At 43.4% G+C, this 25,846-nt stretch overlaps 1 protein-coding gene across 6 annotated transcripts in view; it reads right to left on the bottom strand.

Annotated features, from left to right (window-relative positions):
* syne3 (spectrin repeat containing, nuclear envelope family member 3) overlaps window positions 1-25,584 on the bottom strand; it is a 46,070-nt gene extending 20,486 nt beyond the window's left edge. For all 6 annotated transcript variants that reach the window (XR_013844445.1, XM_080011782.1, XM_080011783.1 and 3 more), the window contains exons 1-11: window positions 25,573-25,584; window positions 23,338-23,486; window positions 21,592-21,764; window positions 20,151-20,460; window positions 15,409-15,564; window positions 11,850-12,209; window positions 9,307-9,443; window positions 8,081-8,255; window positions 6,129-6,311; window positions 4,243-4,386; window positions 2,907-3,041 (exon numbers count right to left, since the gene is read on the bottom strand). Coding sequence is in view for 5 of the 6 variants with exons in the window: in XM_080011782.1 (XP_079867908.1) it covers window positions 2,907-3,041; window positions 4,243-4,386; window positions 6,129-6,311; window positions 8,081-8,255; window positions 9,307-9,443; window positions 11,850-12,209; window positions 15,409-15,564; window positions 20,151-20,460; window positions 21,592-21,764; window positions 23,338-23,481 (1,917 nt within the window). In the remaining variant the exon portion in view is untranslated. The remainder of the gene's footprint in view (window positions 1-2,906; window positions 3,042-4,242; window positions 4,387-6,128; window positions 6,312-8,080; window positions 8,256-9,306; window positions 9,444-11,849; window positions 12,210-15,408; window positions 15,565-20,150; window positions 20,461-21,591; window positions 21,765-23,337; window positions 23,487-25,572) is intronic.
* Between the last annotated feature and the right edge of the window lie 262 nt (window positions 25,585-25,846).

Below are 25,846 nucleotides of genomic sequence, written 5' to 3'. Positions count from 1 at the left end.
CATTTTGCGTCAAAAAACATTCAGTTAGTTATATGACAATACTTTTTCTTTTCATAAACCTTTTTAAGTCTTTTAAAACATTTGCAGTTATTTCCATTCATACAGACGTGGACAAATTTGTTGGTACCCTTTGATCTCATTGAAACAATGCTTCATTCCGCCTGAAAAGTGATGAAATTCAAAGCAATTTTCTCATGTATACCTGCATGCTTTTGATATGTCATAGAGTAAAGCAAATAAACTGTGATGGAGAGATAAATTATTGCTAAAGAGATCAATTTTATTCTAAAATGACCTGGACAGATTTGTTGGTAGCCCTTAGAAAAGATTATAAATACTTAAGTTCTAGTGATATTTCAAACTGTTTTCTTTAATTGGTATCACACATGTCTTCAATCAGTAATTCAGCCTATTTAAACAGAGAAAAGAAGTCACCCTGCTGTTTAGTATCATCGTGTGCACCACACTGAACATGGACCAGAGAAAGCAAAGGAGAGAGTTGTCTGAGGAGATGAGAAACAAAATTATAGACAAGCATGTCCCCCCTCGGGACACCACCGGCGGCCTGTCTCGCCTATAGGAAGAGCCGGCCCTGCCAGCACCTGCTCAGCTGGCAGATACAAAAAAATAGAGCACCCGGAGCGCTGCACAGACAAAACTCAGTCACTTGAGAGGATGTATGTGGACGCTCGCAACATTTTTTTTGAAATAATACATTTCTGCCCTAACCCATACGGCTTATTTCTTTTTTTCCCAAATGCTTATTTTCAGATTCTAACATCATTTGTTTTTAAAATTCAAATAGCATTCGAATATTGAATAACCGTTTGACAGCGCGTGTGTGTGTGTGAGAGAGAGAGAGAGAGAGAGAGAGAGAGAGAGAGAGAGAGAGAGAGAGAGAGAGAGAGAGAGAGAGAGAGAGAGAGAGAGAGAGAGAGAGAGAGAGAGAGAGAGAGAGAGAGAGAGAGAGAGAGAGAGAGAGAGAGAGAGAGAGAGAGACAGAGAGAGAGAGAGAGAGAGACAGAGAGAGAGAGTGTGTGTGTGTGAAATAGATAGATGGAGAGCTGAGGTTCTCATCCTGGTTGTTAATAACAGTAATTTACTGACCAATACCTTGTGTGTGTTTCTATTTGTTAATTTATTATTCGGTCTCCATGTTTAAAAAATAAGCACAATTTAACTTAATGATTTCCTCTGTTAAAGCACCACTTCAAAATTGTGACTCTTTCCTTTAAAATAAAACACATTGTTGTAAAGCACATTGTTATTTCTGTAAATTGTATATTTCTTAACAAAGCATCTATCAGTAATACAGTTAAGATGAAAAAAATATGAATGTGCTGCGTGTTGCATGTCAATTTCAGTGGTGCTCCTAAATTTTGAGCTGGTGCTCCTAAAACTTTCAGGAAGGAGCACCAGTGCTACTAGTGGAAAAAGTTAGTTTGGAGCCCTGCTCTCCTCCCACTGCGTAATGGCCCACATCACAGAGACAATTGGGCCAATTTATGCATTTATTGCATAAATTAAAATAAGCTGTGTAACCTTCACAACGACTTTTGCAAAACATTAGCACATCATGAACACAGTGGGCATGTTTCATTGCTGCACTTTATCTTCCTTGGCTTAGAGAGCGGTTTCGCCATGGCATCAGGATATGGAAATTTTGTAGTGCTGCCCACTGATAGTCGAATCCTCAAGCAGAAATCCGTCAGTCGACTGAGATTCTTCAAGTTGAGCAGTCTTTTTTTTTTGATGAAACAGACGCTTACAAATGGGATAACATTTTAATGGGGAATCATAAATATATTTTTAGATTATATATTTATATATATTCGTTTTGTAATCCTTTGCACCTCTACAGTTCACACTGCCCACAGGAACGATAAGCGCAGTAATTTAAAGTGGCTCTGATAAGGGACGCATCACGTGACGTCACGGCGGTATTGAGCTCATTACCGTCATCACCACAAATATAAATAAATATGCCTATGAAATAAATCCTGAACAAAAAGAAACAACGCAATAAATACAAAAATAAATGTTAATATAAACATATGAAGTAAATGAGTAAATATACGCCCGACGTACAGGGTCGAGGCGATGGTGCTCCCATGGAGTTTCTTTCTCCCCCCGAAAGCACTGCGCTGTGTGGGCTGGGCCAGGTCCTATGCTGGTTTTCCTGTTTTTATTTTTTGATTTTTTTTTTTGTTCGTTTTCTACTTGTATGAAACGAAAATTTTAAACCCAACTAAGGGAATGTCCTGTTCCGCCTTGGATCGGGACAGTGGTTTGCGTAATGGAGAAGAGATCTTCAGTCCGCTGTGCGTCCCGTTCCCGTCCCGAACAAAATAAATAAAAACAGTGTGTTTTTATTTGAGATGTCTTTGTTTTACTCCATTACCTAATTGAACAAAACAAAAAAAAAGCCCTGGATCTCCCTGTTGCTTTCCGTTGGTATGGGACTTAATTTAGTCAAAATTGGATGTTTTCTGTAAATAATAAATAGTTTCCTTGAGACTTTTTCAGCCAGCCCCTGCCCCCTCCCCCCGCTCTGTGTCTCTGGTGATGGAGGGTCCCAGGGCCGGTCCCTGGCAAAATAATTAATAGCTATACCTTTCATTTACATGATTTATTTAATTTCAATGATGTCAGATAACAATAATGACTCTGTAAGTATAGTATGGACAAGGTATGGATATTTGTACTAAACTTCTCAGACTGGGGTCCCAGAGACAATCTTATCTATAGCCTAATGCGATTGAGGGTCCTTGATATGAACAAGGTTGAGAACCACTGCTCAAAGACAGAGAAACCTAAGGTAGGCATGTAATGGTGGCAGAGAGGCCCAGAAAGGTTTGATGCTAAGATGCCCGCGTCCAGTCAAATTGCCCTGCTTCTGTCCTTACCCGGACAGCCTTGTAGAGGAGCTTCCAGTCGGCGTAGAGCCTCTCAAACTGAGCCCTGTTGGTGGCGCTAGAAGAGACCAGGGTCTCCAACGCCGTGATATGGGCCTCACATTCCTCCAAGTCCTTCTGGATCACCTGAGGAAGACACAAGATGTTGCGTTTATTGTTGTGTTCACCTCATAAAATGTATAAATTGATACAATGCTTTACCATCCGTCAATGGTACTGTATTGTTTCAAATGATTTATTATTAATTTGAACCAAACTTTGCAGTGTAAATGACTGTGATGAGATCTTTGATGGATGATTTATTTATTTATCCCCCCCCCCCCCCCCCCACTTGTGTTGTCAGCAGGCTTGGCATACAACTTTTTTTCTTAATTTGTATGCCATTGCTTCCAAGACGGAGTTAATCTGCAAGTGGAGTTCAAATTCTCCACCAGCAATGCCACTCTACATTAATCATCAAGAACTGCTGCAATGACCCTGTCCTGTGGACGACCTGTGACAAGAGCACAGCTTTTTGTTACACAGAACCCGCCACCAATCCCTCATTGGAGAAGGATCTTATCATGTTTTGATCTATAAACAGCTAATCATCATATCTTCTCCAAGAGGGGAAGGGAGAATTACCACGGGTCAGACTGATAAAAATAGACAGACAACAATATGTACATGACAAAACATGATTGTCAAAAGTTATCGAAGTTGACAAAAATTGGAACAGCAATTATGGCACGTGGCCTGTTCCCGTGATAGCTATGACAGTAAAGGAGAGAAAGGGAGAAGGATGTAATCAGGAGGGTGTTCAAGGGTGTGTTTGAGGCAGATGCTGGTAGTGTGTGTTTCTGTGATGAGTCCACCTTTGGCGTGTGTGTGTGTGTGTGAGATGTGTCCACCAGTAAATGCACGGGACTTGATTGGCCAACTGCCGCACCCCGCACCGCAACCCACATCCACCCCTTGCTGTCTGCTCGCACCACGACGGAAACCACCCGGCAGCACAGGCAAGCCACCAGGACCCCAACAGAGCCAGCCAAGCCCAGCCCTGGAATCCCCCTGTGCTCAATGTGTGCTGTTTGTTTGGGGGGTGCGAGCCATCTAAGCATGGCGACCTTGCACTCCTCCTATATTTCATATTTTACAATTTAACATGAGATATTCTTGTCGTTGCCAAGAACCGGGACGTTCTCTAGGCCCATTGGGATTTAGCACAGGTCCCTCTGCTGGACAACTAAAGCCATTACATAAAGCCCTTCCTCACAGCGCAAAATGTAACCTTTGAACGGGTTCACTTCGATCAACGACATGAAACACAGGATAATAAGTGACATACCCTGAGCTGGTCCGACTGGCTCTTCTTGGCCAGAATGTCGGGCTGGAGGATGTCGGTGGTGACCAGTCGGTCTCTGAGCGCCGCCAGCCTGGAGCGGATCGACTCATAGGCCTCGCCGAAGTGCTTGGTCCTGGAGATCAAACCCTGAAGGAGAGGAGATGAAGGGAGAGAGTTTTGCGCAAAAACTGCGTTCAAAAGGTGAGATAGGCACAGACAAAAATCAACAAACAAACAAACAAAAAAATAAAAAATAAAATGTGACCCACCGCAGATTTTAGGTACATTTGGTGCCGTTTTACTTTTTTTTTTCCCCATTTGAAAGTGGAGGAATCAGAGCTTAAAAACAAGGTGTCAATTGTGCGAGTGAAGCAAATATGTTTAAAGCTATGGCTTGTAAATGACGAGGGTACAGCAAGCTGTGTTTCTGAGATAATCACCCTCAAAGTTTTCCCCACACTTGGCTTTATTCAGCCAGCTCCCAGAATGCAAATGGGATTGGAGGACCAACAGAGGTACATGGCTACTTGCCACATGGCCACTTGACACCCCGCTGAATGGGGCAATCTCTGCATTGTTCTTGTGATTTGAGGGAATGTTAACAGCGTCATCGACAGACAACATTGTTGTTTAAAAAAGAAATGCTTTTATTGGACAGTAATAATATACATGTTTTATAAAAGTGTAATTATTTAGAAGTTTAAAAGTGATGACAACACAACAAAATGAACAGTCTCTCAATATTACTGTTTGTATGTCAACCTTGATGTGTCATTCAATAAATAAATGTGCATATGACAAATATCTCTAAAATTCAGTTATTTTGTGGGCTAACCCCAATCCTACCCCAGCTACACTCTGAGAGCCTGTTTGGGGCCTCTTTTCATTTTCTTTTTGCCCCTGGCTGTATTTGCAGGTAAACTTGAGAATCTTGTCCATTGCTAGTTGTTCATAATCTGCATCACCAACCTCAACGGACTTCATCATGTCATCAACTTCTTCTATTGTAACAACAATAACGGCCCTGTCATCGGTCTCCTCTGGTGGTTCTTGAAAATATTCTGTTTCATCGTCCCATTCAGGTTGAAATCTGCTGTTTGAAATGTTCTCCAAGTCTGGGACTATCATGGCGGAAAATGAAGTCCAGTACGCGCTGCTTACACTGACTTGGATCTATCGCACTAGTCAGATTAAGGACCGCGATATGATTTTGAGCTTCCGCCACCTGCTTCTCGTAATCTATAACAACACGGAGATGAAAGTTTCACAGACAAGTGAAACCTAAGGCTCCTCGTCTTGTTTACAGAAGTGACTCTCAGCTTTTCTTTTTCATTGTTATATGCCACCTACACAATGATGTATCCAGGTGTGTGAATAAACCACGTACGATTTAAGATTTATCTTTTTTGATCGGTCAAAAAAGGCTGCCAGTGGTCTACCCACTGGCAGCCTGCAGGCTACGTGTGTCTTAACGCAGGCCCGACATTTGAGGCAAGCACCACCAACCGTGTGATTATGCTGAAGCAGCACGCTTTCAAAGATAGTTTATAGAATGTCATGGTGGTTTTGCATTTTCAAGTCTAGCTACCCTTTCAATCATGAAAATTGGATTTTGAACCCGTCGGGTCCCTAAGCCGGTAACAGGTTGAAAACCTGCCCCCCCCCCGATGGATAGAAGCGGCATATGGAAATAAATACAAATGGATCAGAAATCTGCTTCTAACTCAACATAAAAGCATATCAGCTGTAATCATTTAAGGGTTGCACGGCAGCAGAATGGTTTCTGAATCGGCCCGTTCTGATATTTGGGACCTTAAGACACAGGTTAAAAAAAAAAAAAAGTCTTCATCCTTTAATCCTAGTCCCCATTCTAGGGCCCCCTCCAGTACCTGCAGCCGACTCTTCCTCTGCACCAGCTGGGCGTGTAGCAGCTCGCGGTTGCGGATGTCGGTGGCCAGCTCGGCCTTCAGGCTCTCAGCGCGCTCAGAGCCAAACACGGGGGCTAGCAGGTCGTCCTTGGCCTGGAGGAGGCTGAGCCGCTCCTGCAGCTGGACGCTGTGCTTCAGCTGCCTCTGGGCAGGAAAGCGAGCAAAGGGAAATACAGGGGGGGGTGCACCCACGATTCAGCAAATTAGCCCATTAGCAGCCTCAGCTGCTAATTCTTATAGCTATTTACCTTTTCATTTTTTGGTGTATGTCGATTTGCATGTTCTGACGAAAGAGGGATTTTACTCTAAGTAAAATTTGGCGAGATGGAAAATAAACTAAAAACAGCAGAGGCAAATAAAAAAAGAGTTACAGATCAAATTTCTTTTGGAAGGAGAGACATGTCTAAATCGCTTTGCTAGGTAATCACCCTTCCGTTGATGCTAATTTTCCTTAATTATGCTAATCTGTCTTTCTACCCGGTGTTCTGTGTGTGTGAGGTATGGCTCGATGTCTTCTACCAAGCAGAGCAAATCAAGGGATGATGAAAAGAGAGAAAAAAAACCCCAAAACTATCAGCATTTGTTTGTGAAAATGTGGGGATTAGCGGCAAAAAAATGAGCTAAAATTACAAAGGAAAGGAGTATGGTGAAAAGATAATTAGCCAACATGATATGGAACGCATAACCGAAGAGAGAGAATCACACGGCGGATATGAGGATCTCTCATTGTCGCCCGAGCGCTGGATACTTAAGATAGGGTAAGTTTGAATATACAAGACATTTCTTGCACAAGGGCAAATCAACATGCTTTATATAAGACATAGAACAAAGGCAAAGAATAATAAAAAGCATATAAATAAAATGCTATAAACATATACGTACAAAATGGGCCTACACACTGCTACAGACATGGCAGGACTCAAAACCCAGAGCCACTGAGGTTGTTTGGACTCAAATCCAACAAAAACACATCGAAACCCTCTAAAACTAAGAACAATAGTATTAAAAAACAGACAAAAAGACATAGATAAGAGGTTAACCAGGCTGATTCGAAAAATAATATTTTATTTGGGGAAAAAAAGAAGCCTGTATTTACTGTAATGCAGGGTAAATAAACTAGATGCTCACTATGACCCGTATAGTGTCCACATGACACAGGATGCTCCTATAGTCCCTGTGCATACATGTCACTAGTTCCAGTGACTGGCTGGAGTGTGTGTGTGTGTGTGTGTGCGTGCGTGCACGCGCACTCCTCGCTGTGCACCCAAGCCTCCGTTTGTTATCTGTTACCAGTAATTACATGGGATGGATTTAATTTTCTATGCTCCAAAGAGTTCAGTACGCAGGGGGTGAATTTTCTAACCTAATTACCTTGCAACCGGCTGCCAACTTGGCCGCGACGCCGACTTCCTTAGTCCGTAATCGAGACGCAAAATTTTGGGGCCCCCAAGAGAGTTTCGCAATGGCCATGACGTTTTTTAGTAATTAAATGTGTAGGCAAGGTGTTATAAAGGGTTTAAATAAAAGGTGATGAGAGATTAAAAAAAAAAAAAAGTATTTAATATGACATTTGGCTGGATATTTTAGCAATATCGTATATCTGTTTTTTGCAAAAATCGATATGCAAGAGGATATTTTGAACGGGCAAAATAAATAATTAATAATAAAAAAAATATATACATTTAAGCACGGGGGGGGGGGGGGGGGGTCCCCACCTAATTCTCAAGCAAATTGTATAATGTGAATTAATTGGAAACTCATTTTCAATTAAATTAAGTGTATATATATAGATAGTGTATATATAAAAAATAATCAAATTATGATATACAACAACATATATAGAAGAAAAAAACCCATATATATATATATATATATATATATATATATATATATATAAAATAAATACAAGTTACCTCGATGCTCTGGACCAGCATGGCAACGTGGGAGAAGTCGGTGACCTCGGCGGAGGCTTCCAGGACCTGGGAGACGCCATCGCTCCACTGGGTGAAGAAGTGCAGTGGGTCCTGCAGGACCTGCCTCAGGCCAGACTCGGACTCCGAGCACAGCCTCGCCGCACGGCACTTCACGCTGGAACACCGATTTAATAACAGAAATGTGTAATGCCTGAGACGTAGGTCTCACATGCACACATGCAGTCTTTCCCAGCAATGTCCGGAACCGTTCCTGCATGGGGTCATGCTGATTGGGAGCAGGGTCGATGTTCCAAGAAATTTGTAAAAGCAACTTCCCACCTCAAGACCTCGTTGCATTTCAGGGGAAATATCAGGGCGGCTGTGTTGTGAATGGAAGCAGTAAGATGAATACACTGAACACACAACATGTGGAACCTTGAAGCAGATGGGCCACAGCAGCAGAAGACCACATCGGGGGCCACTCCTGTCAGCTAAGAACAGGAAACTGAGGCTACAATTTGCACAGGCTCACCAAAAATGGACAATAGAAGATTGGAAAAACGTTGCCTGGTCTGATGAGTCTCGATTTCAGCTGCGACATTGAGATGGTAGGGTCAGAATTTGGCATCAACATGAAAGTATGGATCCATCCTGCCTTGAATCAACAGTTCAGGCTGGTGGTGGTGGTGGTGTAATGGTGTGTATGATATTTTATTGGCACACTTTGGGCCCCTTACTACCAATTGAGCATGGTTTAAACGCCACACCATAGCTGAGTATTGTTGCTGACCATGTCCATCCCTTAATGAGCACAGGTTACCCATCTTGTGATGGCTACTTCCAGCAGGATAATGCACCATGTCACAAAGCTCTAATCATCTCAAACTGGTTTCTGGAACATGACAATGAGTTCACTCTTCTCCAATGACCTCCACAGTCACCACATCTCAATCCAATAGAGCACCTTTGGAATGTGGTGGAACGGGAGATTGGCATCATGGATGTGCAGCCGACAAATCTGCAGCAACTGCTTGATGCTGTCATGTCAATATGGAGCAAAATCTCTGAGGAATGTTTCCAACACCTTGTTGAAACTACGCGACCAAGAATTAAGGCAGTTCTGATGGCAAAAGGGGGTCCAACCCGGCAAGGTGTACCTGATAAAGTGGCCAGTGAGTGTACATACAGACGTTCCCTGGGCTCCCTCATCCCTTTGTTCTCTTTACCTCTGATGCTCCTTGACAACGGCAAGTACGTCGTCAGAGAGGTGACGAGAATCCTCGGAGAAGCGGAACAGCTCCTTGAGCTGCGCCTTCAGCTGCTCCACCCGCGGCTCCTCGTCTGTCAGGGTGTTCCTCACGCCCTGCCCAGAAAACAAAAGAGAGAAAAGTAATAATGAATGTGTCTGTGTGATGGTCAACTCAGGCCAAAACAAGGCTATGTCAAATCAAAATCATGACCCTTGGGGAGTAAATAAAAAAAAAAAGATTGAGTATGAGTACTTACATGATATTATTCCAAAATTACACGTACAAATGTCATGATCATGGCATTTTCTAATTTCACGGTTCACGGTTCTAATTACATGCTGGTGAAAATGAGCATTTTTGTTGTGGTTATTATAGCCATTGCTCACAGGAAATGTCCATTAATTGATGTTTTGTCATGTTGGGATTTGTCCAGAGTGTACTTATTTTCACCCAAATCCTGTTCTCTTAAATCATTAATAAAAAAAAAATAATAATAAAAAAAAGGGAAGATTTGGTTATTCTACCTCCCTGGCTGCATACAAGTCTGACACACAGAGAAGTGTTACTTGTGGATTCATGGTGTGCCATGTAGATCCCGGGGGTAGATCCCACAGTTTAAGATGCACCCGCGTGAATTATTAAACTTGCCGATTAATACGCAGGCGATGCAAGAATTTTTTCTACCCCCATTCCCTTTAATGGGTGGGGTGGTTTTCTCATCCTGACATGATGAATCATGATTAAATAATATCTCATCAAAAACAATCTGAGGCTGGACAAACTATTTGCTTATACTCCAACTGTTACATTGCCTCAGGCAGAAGGAGAGACAGATAGAGAAAAAAAGAGATAACATACAACACATATACAGAAAGAGAAAGAAAGTGATTGAGAGTTTAAAAACCTTTTATTTAATGAGATAGAGAAAGAAAATGAGAAAGATAAAAATAGATGGCGATAGATGAAGAGAAAGCGATACAACTAGAGATAGACAGATATATATACTACATACAGTGGTACTTTGACCGTGACAGAGCTCGTAATTTAATCTGCTCGTACAGCAAATCAATTTTCCCCATTGAAATTAATTGAAATGCCATTAATCCATTCCAGCCCCCAAAAAACCACCACAATTTTTTCTGTTACATGTTTTTAAATAAGAAAAATATATTTATAAATAACAAATATTGTATAAAAACATAATAAAAGAGAATGTCGAAGAGAATCGCTCATGTTTTTCTATGATTTCATGCTTTAATTCAATCGACATCATCCGCTTCTTCTTCTCAGCACTTACTTTCTTAGGACTCCGGGTTGGAATATATTTTTTTTTTGGCAAAATAACTGCACAAAAAGCACAAAACGCAAGCAGAAAACACAAAAGAGATGTTTCTATGGTCATGTAACCGCGTGAAGTGAAGGAGTGAGACGCGGGATGCTGGCCACATTTGCTCGCCACGCCAAATGGCTAGATAGAAGACATTGCGTAGCAGGGTGGAAAAACAAAACGGGTAACATCTGGGCAGTGTGACGACAAACAAGTACATCCTGAATGTCTGTGGAATATTGTTTATTTTATTGTCGTGGCGACAGCCCCTCTGGTTTGGGCGGAGGCTGAGGGAGGTGACGGGTCTGAGCCCCCGTTCACTTCAGCTCAACACGCCCACATGTTTGCTGCCGCGTTCTTCCCGAGCGACCACCCTCTCCACTGTCGCGGTGAGGTTGTTGTCGGGGCCCCGCCACGCCCCGGCGCCTGGGAGGCCACATTTCGCCACGCCTATTTATGCTGCTTACACCTATACTTTGCTGGTGTAAATCATAGGGGAGCGAGAAAGTTATGGCCGAGTCAAGTTTATTTTTATTATTTACTGCCGAGGTGAGTGACTGTCATCTTACGGAGATTTCCTTCAAACAGATATGTGAGGCAGGTGGAGGCAGAGATAGGAGGTATGCGAGGAATGAGGACGTGAATGTCTATGTCTGGAAGGGAGCCTTGATGCGTCTGGAGGTGTTCAAGTGGGACAGGAATTTGAAAGAGAATGAAGGAGGAACAGAGAAAAGAGAGAAAAAGACTTCCAAACAAAGTCAGTAACAACTAGAGACCGGAATAGACAGGGGTCGGCTTCGTGGATACATATTCGGCCTAGTTTTACACTCAATCATACTTTAAGTCTGGACTAACTGAAATGGCCTTTCTCAGGTCAGCAGGTCGACCTTGACAATAGAGAACATGGATTATCTGGACTGAGACCAGAATCAAGACCAGACAGAAGGAGTCGACTAGTCCTTCATGACCTTAGTCTAGCCCTTCCTAGTCAAAACTGGAGCGAGAGCTAGAACTAAATCATCTAAAATGATGCAATGTCTGGAATCCAAAATTATGGTTTCATTAAGTAGATTAGTCCTGATTTAGATTAAACCCTGTCTGAGAAACACTCCATACACATAACACATAATAACATAGTATGTGAATAATAAATTCAAAGCATTTTGACTTAACAACCATAAGATCAACCCACCGTGTATGTCTTCCACTGGCCCAGAAGCTGCTCCTCGGTGCGGTCAGCCCGGTCTCCGGCCTCACGGCCCTCCTCCAGCTCTCGACCCAACTCCTGCAGCAGCGTCCGCAGGCGTCCGATGTCCTCCCCCAGGCGGCGGCGGCGGCCCAAGTACTGCCCGCGGGCATCGAGGCTGGCGCGCAGGCCCTCGCCCGCCTCGCACAGGCCCTGCCGCAGCCGCTGCCAGCCCAGACGCAACTCCTCTGCCTCCTCCACCACCAGCTCGGCACCGGCCGGCGATGTGTTGCTGCGCACCGCTTCCGCTACGCCCTCGATGTGCTGCAGGGTGCGCTCCTCGCCCGCCACGCTGTCGTCCAGAGCCTCGGAGGAGACGAGGAGTGTTTTGTTATGCAGACAGTTATGAATAAAATATATAAAACAATAAATAAAGAAGAACAGTATAATAAATATGAGAAAGGGGGAAGAATTTGGGTGTGTGGGGGGGGGGGGGGGGGGGGTTACTCTGCCTCCCAAAAATATTTTTAAAGTAGGGATGGGCATTGGGAAGAAGATCATGAATCGATGCAATATTGAAATAATAACAATGATAATAATAAAGTTGGCAATATGCAAATTAGCAAAGAAATACAGTAGACCAATTGGCAATACACAAACCTAAAAGATAAACAATAAACATTAAAATAAACCTAAAAGATAAACAATAAACATAAAAAAAAAAAAGAATAATTTAGCAATATACAGTACAATAAAGCCAATATTAAAAAAATCGGCCACATGCAATAAATCAACAAATGAACAACAAACAATAAACCTTAAAGCCGCACTATATGTGACCCACCGCATACTTCAGGTAAATTTGGTGGCTTTTGACTTTTTTTGCATCATTTGAAAGTGAAGAATCTGAGATTCCAAACAAGGTGTCACTTGTGCAAATCAAGCAAATATTTTTAAAGCTATGACTTGCTAATGACAAGGGTGTGGCAAACTGGCCACCTCACACTTGGCTTCATTCAGCCAGCTCGCAGAATGCAGATGGGTGGAGGACCATCTCAGCCAATCTACTTGTCACATTGCACACTGCTGAATGGGGACGTGACACCCTGCTGAATGGGGCAATCTCTGCACCCTTCTTGTGTTTTGAGGGAATGTTGAACAGCGTCATCGACACACATCTTTTGTTTTTAAAAAGGCTTTTATTTAACAGTAAGAATATACATGTTTTATAAAAGTGGAATTATTTAGGAGTTTAAAAATGTGGACAACACAACAAAATGTAGAGTCTATCAATAATATGAGTCTCTGTATATCAGCCTCGGTGTGTCATTTAATATATAAATGTGTGTATGCCAAATATCTTGTTATCTCCAATATATCCAATATCTCCAAAGTTGTTGGAGTTATTATGTGGGCTGACCCTAACCCTACCCCAGCTACACGCTGAGAGCCTGTTTGGGGCCTGTTTTCATTTTATTTTCGCCCCTGGCTGCGTTTGCAGGTAAACTTGAGAATCTTGTCCATTGCTGCTTGTTCATAATCTGCATCTCCAACCTCAACAGACTCAGTTTCGTCGTCACATTCAGGTTGAAATCCGCTGTTTGAAATGTTCTTCAAGTCCGGGATAACGCCGGTATCAGATTCAGTGTCGCTGTCAGAGTACTGACTATCATCGCCGAAAATGAAGTCCAGTGCACGCCGCTTACACTGACTTGGATCTATCGCACTGGTCAGATTAAGGTCTGTGATATGATTTAGATCTTCCGCCACCCGCTTGTCGTTATCCATAACAACACAGAGACGAAAGTTTTCACAGTTACATGTGAAACCTAAGGAGCCTCGTCTTATTTATGGAAGTTACGTCAGCGTGACTTCTTCGGTGGTTCACGCCCCCTCCACAATGATGTGTCCATGTGTGTGTAAAAGTCGTATGATTTAAAGGTTGAACTCTATCAAAATGGTTTCACATTGTGACTTCACGTCAAATGGAATATGGAGGAATGATTTTCACCTGGACGGTCGCTTTAAAGGAAACGATCGATCGGCGTAGTTCAGCGCTACTCAGCGTCTCGGTACGTGAACTGTGTTTCCACATGTAATCTAACAGGAATATTTAACTTAACATTTTTCTACTTTTTATAAATCAAACGTGGTTTTGAAAATACGTTGAGAGATAAAACAAAACACAAAGGAACCCGAATCTGGAAAAATCAAATTTTCCTTCTAGAAAGGTTTTTTTTCAACTTATTTGGCTGCTCCTGGCGATTTTAGAAATGAGCGACAATGCGGGTTTTGCTGCGGTGTGTCACATTCAACTTTTGGAACTTGGGATTTGGCCTCCCTACAGTTTCTGAGTGCAATTGGAGTTTCACACTACTATCGTAAAACTCGGTCCGGTGTTAGAAAATCATTTGTTTTACCGGAGAAATTTGAACCTTATGGGTCACGTTTCAATAACAGTGTATCTCGCAAACACAGACCTCGCCGTTTCAGCGAGCACCCAGTCCACAGCCTCCCCGGAGCCAGCGCAGGCTGGGACGGGACCCCTGCTACCGGTTTAGGTACCAGATGGCCCGACTCAATCGCACTGTCGGGGAGGTGGAGCGGCTACGTTTTTTATGAGCATTATTACCAGACATTTTGGCGACAAATGTATAATTTATAATTAAAAAGAAATTTTTTTTGGAAGGGATGTAGTGCCGTGAAGCGTAATGCACTTTTTCTGCGGTTTCGTACCTGAACACAGAAGTTACATAATGCAAAAACAGATGTTCGGGGGATGGGTGGGAATGAAAGAGGTCCCATTCTCCATATTACAAGTCAGTGTACCAATCAATAATTCCAATTTCCCAGCATGTCGAGATTAACAACTCTCTAATTTCAGCAATTTGGACATTTTGTCTTTTCACGTTTTAAAAGCATGAGGCACGAAGCATGAAGGCTTTAAAAAGGAAAGCTGGGTTATTGAAAAATGACTTTGCCATTCCCCTATTTTTGCAGTTAAGTCAGTAGAAAAGAAAATCAAAAATCAAAGTGAAGTCCCATAGAAACCAATTAGTGCTTCTTTGTAATCAGTGGTCATAAAGAAAAAGTAATTTAATAGCGTCGTCATACAGCAGCGCTTAACCTCCACCAAAGTGCCAAGTCATTTTTTTTTATATATATACATAGAACAGTCTCTGGTTGTGTTAACGAGTTTTAAAGCCAAATGAAAGTGATTTCACGGACGCCGGCACAAGGTGAAACGGGGGCGATGATGGACTGATTGTATTATGGGACTATTGTCCCAGGTTAATGAGCCCACAGATTTAATGTCAAAAGATCCCAGCGCGGCAGCTACCTGCCTAGAGCCTTCCAGTGATCAGCATCCTAATTCCCACTGATGCGGACCCTTGACATTTTGGAAACAATTTGCACCACAAAAGCCCCAGACCTGTTTCAAAACTTGAGACCCGAGATAGATTTTTTACTTTCATTCCTCCCACCCCTCAAGGGCCAAGCCTATCGGCGGCGCTAATGGAAACATCTGTCAGCCCAGTCTGAATTCAGAGTGACTTTCGCTCACTTGCAAGGCTTTGAGGCGGTTCTGGGCCGTGTCCTTCCGCTCCAGCAGGTCGGTCAGCTCCTTGGTTTTGGACAGGAGCCACGACTGGAACCTCTGTACGCAACCCTGATATGCCTGGTGCTCCTCGGCAATCTTCTGCAGCAGTGACAGGCGTTCCTGGCGGAAGAAAGTCATAGAGTAACTTGAGAGAAGTGACGCAATATTCGCAAATGATTAGTTAGTCGCTAACGATTCTTTGAAATGACTCGTGAATTGTGAGTTATTCACAACTCAGCTCTGAACCCACACTTCTGACTCGTTACACCAAATGAATCGAACAAATAGTCTGAAAATTTAACAAGTTTTTTATTGAGTCACTCGTAAAGAGCCGAATCGCCACAAAGTGTCAAACTTTTCATCACTACTTGAGAGCATTGCGTTGTCCATTGAGTCAGGCAGGCGTAGAGGTACAGAAGGTTGATAGAAGTCAAGTAGGAAGGAGGAGGATAAGTGTGCTAGAACCTGATACAGTGGTACCTCGACTTACGACTTTAATTCGTTCTTTAAGAACGGTCGTATGTTAAAACAGTCGTATGTCGAAGCAATTTTTCCCATATGAATTATAAAATCATGAAGAGTGAAAACACACAAACACAGAAAATATGAAAAAAATATTAATAAGCCACGAACTACGTGCACACACCATGTAGGTCACCGCTGACTGGCGCCTGACTGGCTGCTGACTGGCTGCTGACTGGCTGCTGACTGGCCGTCGACGCGCCAACTACAAATTTCCACGGTGGTATCTTGGAGCAGTCGGTCACAAGTCCAAACAAATTTTCGCCACTATCGCTACTCCTATCTTGGATAAGTCGTAAGTAGATAGTCGTAAGTCGAGCTACCACTGTATTAGTTGCCCCACAATTTTAAAATGAAATTCTTTCCACAGTCAAAATTCCAAGACCATGAGCTTGAAAGCTCATAAAGATGCTTCAGAGTTTTCCTCCATAGTCATTAGTGGGTGCAACAATAAAACAATGAAATGTTAAAATGAATACTGAAGCAAGGAAAGTTCACTTTCCTGCAGAACAGAATTACAGGTTTTGCAAGACAATAATATGCTTGTACCTGAGTGGTTATTATAATTATTTTTATTATTATTTTGCCCATAAAATGAGACTTTATATCCTGATAGACCAGGTGTCGGCAACCCACAGCTCCGTGCACAGGCCTTTCACCCCTCCCCTGTGGCCCCCTGGCTATGACAAAAAGATTATTGTGGGGTGTGGATGGTATGTTTGGTTGCAGCCACACCTGACCTGGATCTAGATTGGGATCAGAGTGGCTGCATACCTGCTGCTCGTCGGTTGGTCTAACAGGCAACAGGTTGAAACCCCCATCCCCACACACACTCCTGGCTAATTCCAAGCGGCCCACTCTCTACAATAAACTGTTAACAACGCCCCTTCTTCTGTGTCTTTGTGCGGGAGGGGCCTAAAACCAGTTTCTCCTACCACTTGGCTGTAGTAGGAGAAACTGCCACAATTTTATATATATATATATAGTTTTATTTTTTTAATAATCATTAATCTTTATGAACATTCTCCAATTGAAAATGTGAGTTTGTTGCAATCTGCAACCTCACCGCTAGATGCCACTATATTGTACGCAATGCACCTTTAAAGGTGGCGAGATTAAGCAACCATTCCGTTGTAGAATACAACATTAACCTTTGATTCATTTCATTAGCATTATAAAAAGAACCCCCACCCCCCCCTCCAAAAAAGTATCTTTAGGTAATAAAGGTCACCCCAATAACAGACCATCCAATCAACCAATCAATCAAAAAGAGTTGCAGTTAACGTTTCCGATTCAGTAATGGTTGCTTCACACTCCACACTCCTGTCAAAAGTGTTTTTATTCAAGAGCATCCACATTCACTGAATTTTGTGTGTGTTATAGGAAAGCTCAGAATAGGCAGATCTTTCTTGGGTTCTCCACAGCGTTGAGGCAGTTATCAAACTTAGGTGCTCCTTAGGTAAGCTATTATGTTCGGTTTAGAAACTATTGTGCATAATCTCCGGGTACGTTGCTAAGACATTTTCACTGCATATATGGATGAAAGTATGTATGTGTGTGTATGTGATAAATAAAACTCTTGAATCTCGAAATACACATTGTACTATGTTACATAGTTTCTGCAGGGTTCAAAGAGTTCAATTTAAAGGAAACCTATTATGCAAAACTCACTTTTTCAGTGCTTGTGCACATACATTTGGGTCTCTGGTGGGACACATTACAATGAAAACCTCACCCCATCCAAGTAACCCCACCCATGCCTGGATCGGACAGGACCCGCTAGCATCAAAGCTAAGAGCTAAGCATGGGAAGTGCTCTGTTGGCTTACAAACCACCGCAAATATTTAAAAAGAAAGACGATTTAATACCAACTGTCCTTGACAGAACTGCAGACAAGGGAAATGTAATATAAAAATATATTCTGCTCTTTTCTTCTTTCTGTGTATCCCCTACTGTGCTGTTGGCTGCGGCGCGTGATCCGCACTGCGGATCCAAACCAAAATGTAGATGTATTTATTTTATTTTATTTTGCGACATTTTCATAATTGAATGAAAGAAAAACAGCCCTAAACCCCGCTGTGTCTCGCGGTCCTCTGAACAATGTGTCGTGTTTCTCCGTGTGCGTGTGTGTATTTTCAGCAAAAGTTGAAAAATAGATATATTAACTTAGTGCAACTTAAAAGGAGCATAATAGGTCCACTTTAAGGCCAAGGGGTGTGGTTTCTTTCACTAAGGGGAGTGTACGGGAGTCCTGAGACGCATGAGCAGGGGGGAGAGAGGGAGCGAGGGAGAGAAAGAGAGAAAGAGAGAGAGAGAGAGAGACTGAGGAGGCGTCAGACTGTTTACATTTGATGTTCCGCGTTTGGCCCGCGAGCCTTTTCTATCTTAACAAACACTCATGCCGGCAGGCGCCGATTAACCCTCTCTGACTATTTGCCTCGCCCATTCTGTTTCCAGTAATTTGTGTCACGTTGGCCAATGTGACACAAATTACAGTTTTCAGAGTTCCCGCAAACGCAGCATCACTTCCTGCTCTGGAGCGCTTTTAACCAGAGAGGCACGTCAGAGTTTTCTAGAGTAATACCAGAGAACAAACTTAAATAAAGTGACATTCGCCGAAAAGCGAGCTGTTTGCATCCCTAAACTTCATAATCCAATCCAAAAATAATAATTCAGATTATTGGATTTTTGGACTTTTTAAGGACCAGTGGAAACCCTGGAATCCCACAGCCAAGGTATGCGCTTCAAAAGAGCCTCATCTAATTAGCTCGATCAAATTCATTCCAGATCCAAACACAATAGGAAATGGAAAGAGGAGTTGCGCAAGCTCTCCACAACAGCTTTAAATTCAGAATGACCTCCGGTTAAAATGCAAATTGCGACCCGAATGACCCCTAAGCCCTTTCAAAGGCAATGCATTAATTCAAAAACACAGCTGAAGGAGAAAATTATAATAATAAATTAAATCGCTATGCAAATCGTACTGATTCAGTTGTAACAAGCACAACAGCGAGCACACAGTGCAGATATGGAAACCCACACACACCCACGATCAGTAATGCTCTCTCAATGTCAACCAAAGGATAGCACGACGGTGGTGTCTGAGCACAAAACCACAACATGTTTCATGCATGTAAAGGTCTTTGGGCTATCATAAACTATTTGGAGTACTGTTTTTGTAAACCACTGCCAAAACAAATTGGGACATCAGTAGCTCTCTGTGTCAGGTTCCCCTGCTCGGCTGTATGGAAAGAAAGGCTTCAGCGCATCCCGTGCACGTCCAACCATAACATTCATGGTCGCCCTAAAGTGTATATATATATATATATATATATATATATATAAAAAAAAGATTCCAGAAAGGCGAAAATAGTCGTTAGATTCTTCGCCGGTGGAAAATCGCTTCATCTACCAACAAAGTTTGCCTGGATACTCTCTCATTGAGAGTTCATCAGGTGGGCGGAGATTTCTGCGCTACAATGAGCATCCATCTTACAAAACGGGCCGAAACTCTGCTACATGAGCCAGGCAACAATATCATGAAAAAACACGTCGCAAATTGTGATATAGAATTGATTCATTATTCAACCCTACCTTGAGATCCCTCAATCCACCATTACCTATTACAACACATATACTGTATATTTGTACAAATTAACATTGATTGTTTGAATTTCTAAAAATATAGATACACAGCATCAGTCAAAAGTTTGGACACACCTATGAATTCAAGGGTTGTTGTTGTTTTGTTTTTTTTACTATTTTCTACATTGTAGAACAACAGTGAAGACATCAAAACTATGAAATAACACATATGGAATGATGTAGTAACCAAAAAAGTGTGAAACAAATCAAAATATAGATTTGAGATTCTTCAAAGGAGCCACCCAATGGTACGTGTTATTTCATAGTTTTGATGTCTACAAAACTACAATGAAGAAAATATGACTGCACATGGTGTATACTGTATATTGCACTTTTTTTTGAGACATTGTTTGAATCAGTTCAGAAAGTAAAAGTCCTGCCGGGTTTTTGCTCTTTAGTTGGACCGCAGAATTTATGCCAATTAGTAAATCAACACGGTTGACCCAGAAATCCCGGAGGGGAATATTACTTTCTGAACCTGGAGCCCTTATTTCATCCCCTCATTGGATCAGCGTTGCACTCATTTGCGCTCCTCTTACCTCCGCCCGGTCCCGGGTGTGGCTGTAGGCTTCCCGCAGCGCCTCCTGGGCGGGCGGCGCCACGCTGGGGTCCTGAGTGCGGCTGTGCAGGGCGGCGGCCTCGTCCAGCAGCCGCTCCAGCAGCGCCGCCTGGCCGTGCACGTCGCTCACCGCCACGCGCTGGTGGTCCACCTGCCACAGCTTCTCGCGGGCGCCCAGCTGCTGCTCCACGCCGGCGTCCAGCTGGCAGCGCAGCCGGACCAGCCACAGCTCAAACTCCTCGTGGGCCTTCAGGTACTCGCTCCAGTGCAGCCACACCCACTCAATGCGGCTGGGAGGGGGGCGACACGGGGCGGCGACGTTATAAATGTATACTTCATTCCAGTGGAAGCCAGGGGTCGGTAGTTCCCGCTTCGCGACTAAATGTGAGCCGGCATGTTGCCGTGACGGCAGGTCTGTTATCTCGGCAAACACAGCAGCAAGAGATCTGTCCCAAAATTCTGACTTGCAATTCTGACTTCAATGGCCATTCATTTGCACTTTACCTAGCAGGGGGTATATTTTTTCCGAGATCAGCATTACCACCCCAGCCACACCAGTGTTTATGACAATGATGTTTCACACAAAATCAAATTAAACACAATAGTCTTAATCGGTAGATTCGCTCCCACCAGAGGAGTAAAGTGGTCGCGTGAAGTGTTTGCCTTCAATTATTTGTTTGTCAACCTTAGTACACAACGTTGATAAATAGAAAAGCGGCTTTGGCTCTGTTGACCTGTCCTTTGGAGGGAGATAATTTTAACGTAGTCAAATCATCCCTCTTTAAATGCGATGGCTGTGGCACTTCAGTTAGTCTGGAGGCTGTAATTACATCTCACAACATCTGCGTTTTTCCTCTTCATTGCAAACAAGCTAGCTAGCTTGCTAACCGACTGTATAGCTTTAGCAGCAGTACCAAATATTACACAGCCCATTCCTGGTGTGGCCACAGCCTTACACTCAAACATTATCATGTATGTTGCTCTGGACAGATGAAGACAAAAGTGTTGTTGTTGTCATTAATTCGACTAAAGCTGTCACCGAGTTTAAAAGAACATGATCTCGCTTTGACCAGAGACGTCAAATTCGGTTGGCATTGGTTTTAGGTCACGGTGCTTTGCTTCAAGGTCAAGAGTAAAGTAAAGACCAGAAACCCGACATTGAGATTATCATTGTGCTTATTTATTAAACAGATTGTCTAATATGCCACCTGGATAAGCTATTCATGGGTAAAGATAGCAAGTAAAGAACACCAGAATTCCTTAACTCTTTCTTAGTTCCTTAGAAAGTTCCTGTTTTTGTTTTCCCGCCCAGCCGACCTCGCAAAAAACACCTTCGAACGACATACTACACAAATGTAGAGGGCGAACCTAAGTATACAAACAGAGGTTATAATTCCTTTAAGGTGAATATAAAATGGCACCTGTGGCAGTGGATGATGTAGGTGCAGGTCTCCTCCCATTGGCCCTTGAGGACCTTGAGCTCGGCGTGAGTTTGGCTCCTCTGCTCTTCGTCGCTGCCCTGCAGGAGGACCTCCGCCGCCACCAGAACCTTGTCCATCAGCACGCGGCCCTCGTGCTCCGACGCGTGGATTTTCTGGACGGCCGTAAGCATGGCAGTCAAGTTTTTTATGTTTGTTGGTATTAACAAGGCTTATTTCTACGGGAAAGAGCAAACCTACATACCTAGTATACCTACATATAAACACACACACACACACACACACACACACACACACACACACACACACACACACACACACACACACACACACACACACACACACACACACACACACACACACACACACACACACACACGCTATAATGACTTATTATGATGAATGATTTTATGATTATTGTGATATTATAATTTATATATTGTGATTTGTTAAATATTTATTTTCATTTCACAATATCAATTACACACCCAGAAATCTGCGTCGTTCTGGGTCCATATACAAACTATCAAAGCATTTAAGGTTGAAACTTAAATAACTCAATGGAATTTTTACTTGATCAATATAAAAATATTATCGCCAAAGGTTATCCTGAATCTACATCTACATTGTATTTGCTTACATTTGAGTTGTATTTATTGTGTTTTTGATTAATTGTATTTACATGGCCTGTGTTGGCCCTAAGTAGTCTTTGTTAGAATGATCAAAATGTTTTACATGCTCTAATTTTAAAAAAGTATATCTAATAACGTAAAAAAAAAAAGTAAAATCGGCATACTAAATGAATGCAAATGATTGCTGTATTGGAACACTTACTATTTTTATGAAATGGGGAACTCCAGTCTCTAATACACACATACAGCATTATTCACACATATGGAGGCCTAGTATCACATCTCTATTTCTCAGAGAACACTCCGGGAAGGAGAATATTAGAAAGGCTCGCTCTCATCTCATTTCACCACTTCCCCTTCAAAATACAGCAGGGGAAATTACAATGTTTGAGCTCGGCCAGGCCATCACCCCTTTTAAAATCATAACAAAACAAAACAAAACTGCTAGAGATTGCTGCGTGAACCAAACTGACCCCTCCTCAACCGACTGCTGGGGCAAGGTGTCATTTGTCATCCAACTGTGGGATCGTGCTGTTTGCCTACGCAGTCATCTTTTCCTTTTGAGCCTTTTGGGCTTCACGATCAATCAATCAAAACAGCAAAACCTAACACCTTAGAAGATTAAAGTGAATGAAGAAGGCCGACTACATAGCTTAGAAGTTAACAACTTGGAAGAAGTTTCCTAAAAGCCCTAGAGGTAGGAGGCAAAAGTCAACTTTTACTGTCAATGGAAATGTTTTTATAATAACATATGGCTTCATGTATTGTTAATAGTATTACGACTGATATTACGTTTTTTTTTAACGAAAGTAACTTAAATCTTACTTGCTGGGTGTTTCACGGTTGTGTTTTTTTAAGGACTGCCCCTGAGGTTTAACAACCTCATTTAGTTTACTCATTCCACTCCATTCACCTCACACTCAACAGGTTGAGTGTATATGAATCAGTATAGGTTAGACGTCCTGAGACGTTTAGGGTGGTAAAGGGGAGTAGCACTGTGTGTGTGTGTGTGTGTGTGTGTGTGTGTGTGTGTGTGTGTGTGTGTGTGTGTGTGTGTGTGTGTGTGTGTGTGTGTGTGTGTCGGGGCAGTCCTTACCTCCGTCTCCCTGAGCCTGGCCTCCAGCGCATTCCGTGGGCCCTGGGTGTTGTCATTGGCCCGCAGCCTCTCTTGGACGGCCTGCACCCAGGCCAGGGCGGCCGCCAGGCTCTCCTGGAACTCAAGCTGCTCTTGCTGGGTCATGAGACCTGTCGCATTGGAGGGACAGGGGGTGGGGTCAAAGGTTACGTTTCATTTCAAGACCTTATCCCGGACGCAGACTGCTAACGTACACCACGAAGCAGATTAATTCCTAGACACACACATATACATATATATATATATATATATATATATATATATATATATATATATATATATATATATATATATATATGTGTGTGTGTGTGTGTAGAGATATACAGTACGGCCAAGCAATACAGTAACAATATTACACACACACACACACACACACACACACACACACACACACACACACACACACACACGGTGGATTTCAGTTTCTGACATTACAAATTGAAATTCAAGGACTTCAAGGAGTCATTTTTGAAGTAGTCTGATTTTCAAGGACTTCACGCAAAACAACAACATCATCCTACACTATAAGTGTCTATTTGCCACCACGCTTGATTTAAATGTACATTTCCCTGATATAATCTGTTGTTTAAAAATAAATAAATAAATAAATAAAAATATTCTGGCAACATTTTATTCTGTATCTATTTGAAAAACAAAACCCGGGGTAACATCACATTTTTCAGACTTTTCAAGCACTTCAGCGCAAAAGGGTCTATTTTCAAGGTATTCCAGAACTTGAATTGCTGAGAACGGAATTCAACAACTTCAAACACATCGAGGACCTTGTAAGAAGCCTGTTAACAGTAGTCAAACGCTGAGTGGGCTGCTCACTCCGGCGTCGCCTGAGAGTGATGCGCGGATAACAAAGCGAATTTCAGATGCGTGGGAACCAATGGGTCGAGGTACAGAGGTCTTCGGGAAAACAAAAGTGTCTCCAGAGAAGACGACAACAAAAGATAGAGCCAACCCGTGAAAAAGAACATGCATGGGAGTGGTCTTGGCAGAGCGGAAGCACAAAGGGGGCACCAGAAACATTTCTTCAGAGCCAAACAGGCATGAGCCATTTTCCTGACTGACTCATTTCTTCCCCACCACAACATTCCCCTGGCTGCTGCTGCGGCGCAGGATGGGGTTTGGTTTTTTCCCAGTGTTCTGTATTCATTACTGCTGCTAGACTTTTTTTTTTTCCCGCAACGCATTTACATTTTTTTGCTTATATTTCTTCTAGTGTTTTTTTCCCCGATGCATATTATGTTATCGGAATCAATGAATCTGAATCAGACTGACTTTATTCCACCAGGCGCATTTACATTTGCACGTACTCGGAATTGATCCTGGTGATTATTGCTGCGCGTCTACAGACTTATAAGATAACAAGTACAAATACTGTAAAATTGCGAAATTTACACGATAGCAGAAAAAAAAAATCCAATGATGAAATACGTCAAATATGCAGAATATACAGAGTATTAGTACGGCATACTCTAGTGTATATTAGTACTCCGGCCCCCACCCAAGTCGACCAGACTAAACAACATCAAAAAGAACCCACAAACACTTTTGTGAAGCAAAAAGACAACCAGTTGTTTATATATATATATATTTAACGCATGACTTGAGAAATAAATACCCCTTCACTTCACTTTTTGGGGTTTAACGGCAAATACTACTGTCTTGACCCCGCCCCCAGGAAGGTGCGAGGCCCCGCCCCCCCCCCCGGGCCCAGCGCCCCCCCCCATCCGTTAAACACGTCGAACAGTAAATCTCCGCCGTCAAACGTCACCTGGCGTCCACGGCCCACACCAAGCACGTCCACGTCGAGATGTCCGCACGTTGGGACACGGGAGGCGCCGACGCCGGGTCCAACCCGCCCGAGCGACTCAACACAGACGCAGCTCGGCCGCCGGGCGAGCTGACTCCGTCGGGGCGCTAAGTTCGAGCGCACGGTGTCCCGCGAGGGCCGGGCCGTGACCGCGGACGTCGAGGGGCGACGAACCGAGCCCCCTCTGATTGGATCGGCACGAGGACGCCCCGCAAGACGAGCCTGCGCGGAGTCCGCCTCTTTCAAACCGTCTCCCCCCCCCCCCCCCGCCGCCGCCCCCGCCGCCGCCGCCGCCGCGTCGCCTCCCCCCGAGAAGCGGTTGTCACACGCACACGCACACGGCTTCCGACCTCGCAGGGCGACCCGCCACTCACCGGTGGGTGCGTTTCGCTGTCCCCGACTCGCGGCGCGCACGGGGAAGTTGTGGCGCGGGCAGGAAGCGGTGGCGCCGGCCCTTCGCCCGGCGCAGCCAATCCGCGCCGGCGCCGGCGACGTGCGACGTCGACGCGCTCGCGTCACCCGGTTCAAAACGGGCGGGCGCGCCGGCGCAGAGGGCGGCTGTTTGTTCGCCGTCAGGAAAACTCTTCAGCTGTCAAGATGGGACATAGCACTTGTTATACCGCGCTATACACACACACACACACACAC

Source organism: Zeus faber (assembly GCF_960531495.2).
Source record: "Zeus faber genome assembly, chromosome: 13".
NCBI classification, from domain to species: Eukaryota; Metazoa; Chordata; class Actinopteri; order Zeiformes; family Zeidae; genus Zeus; species Zeus faber.
The sequence above is the reverse complement of the archived record's forward strand: the minus strand, read 5'-3'. Positions and strand labels throughout refer to the sequence as shown.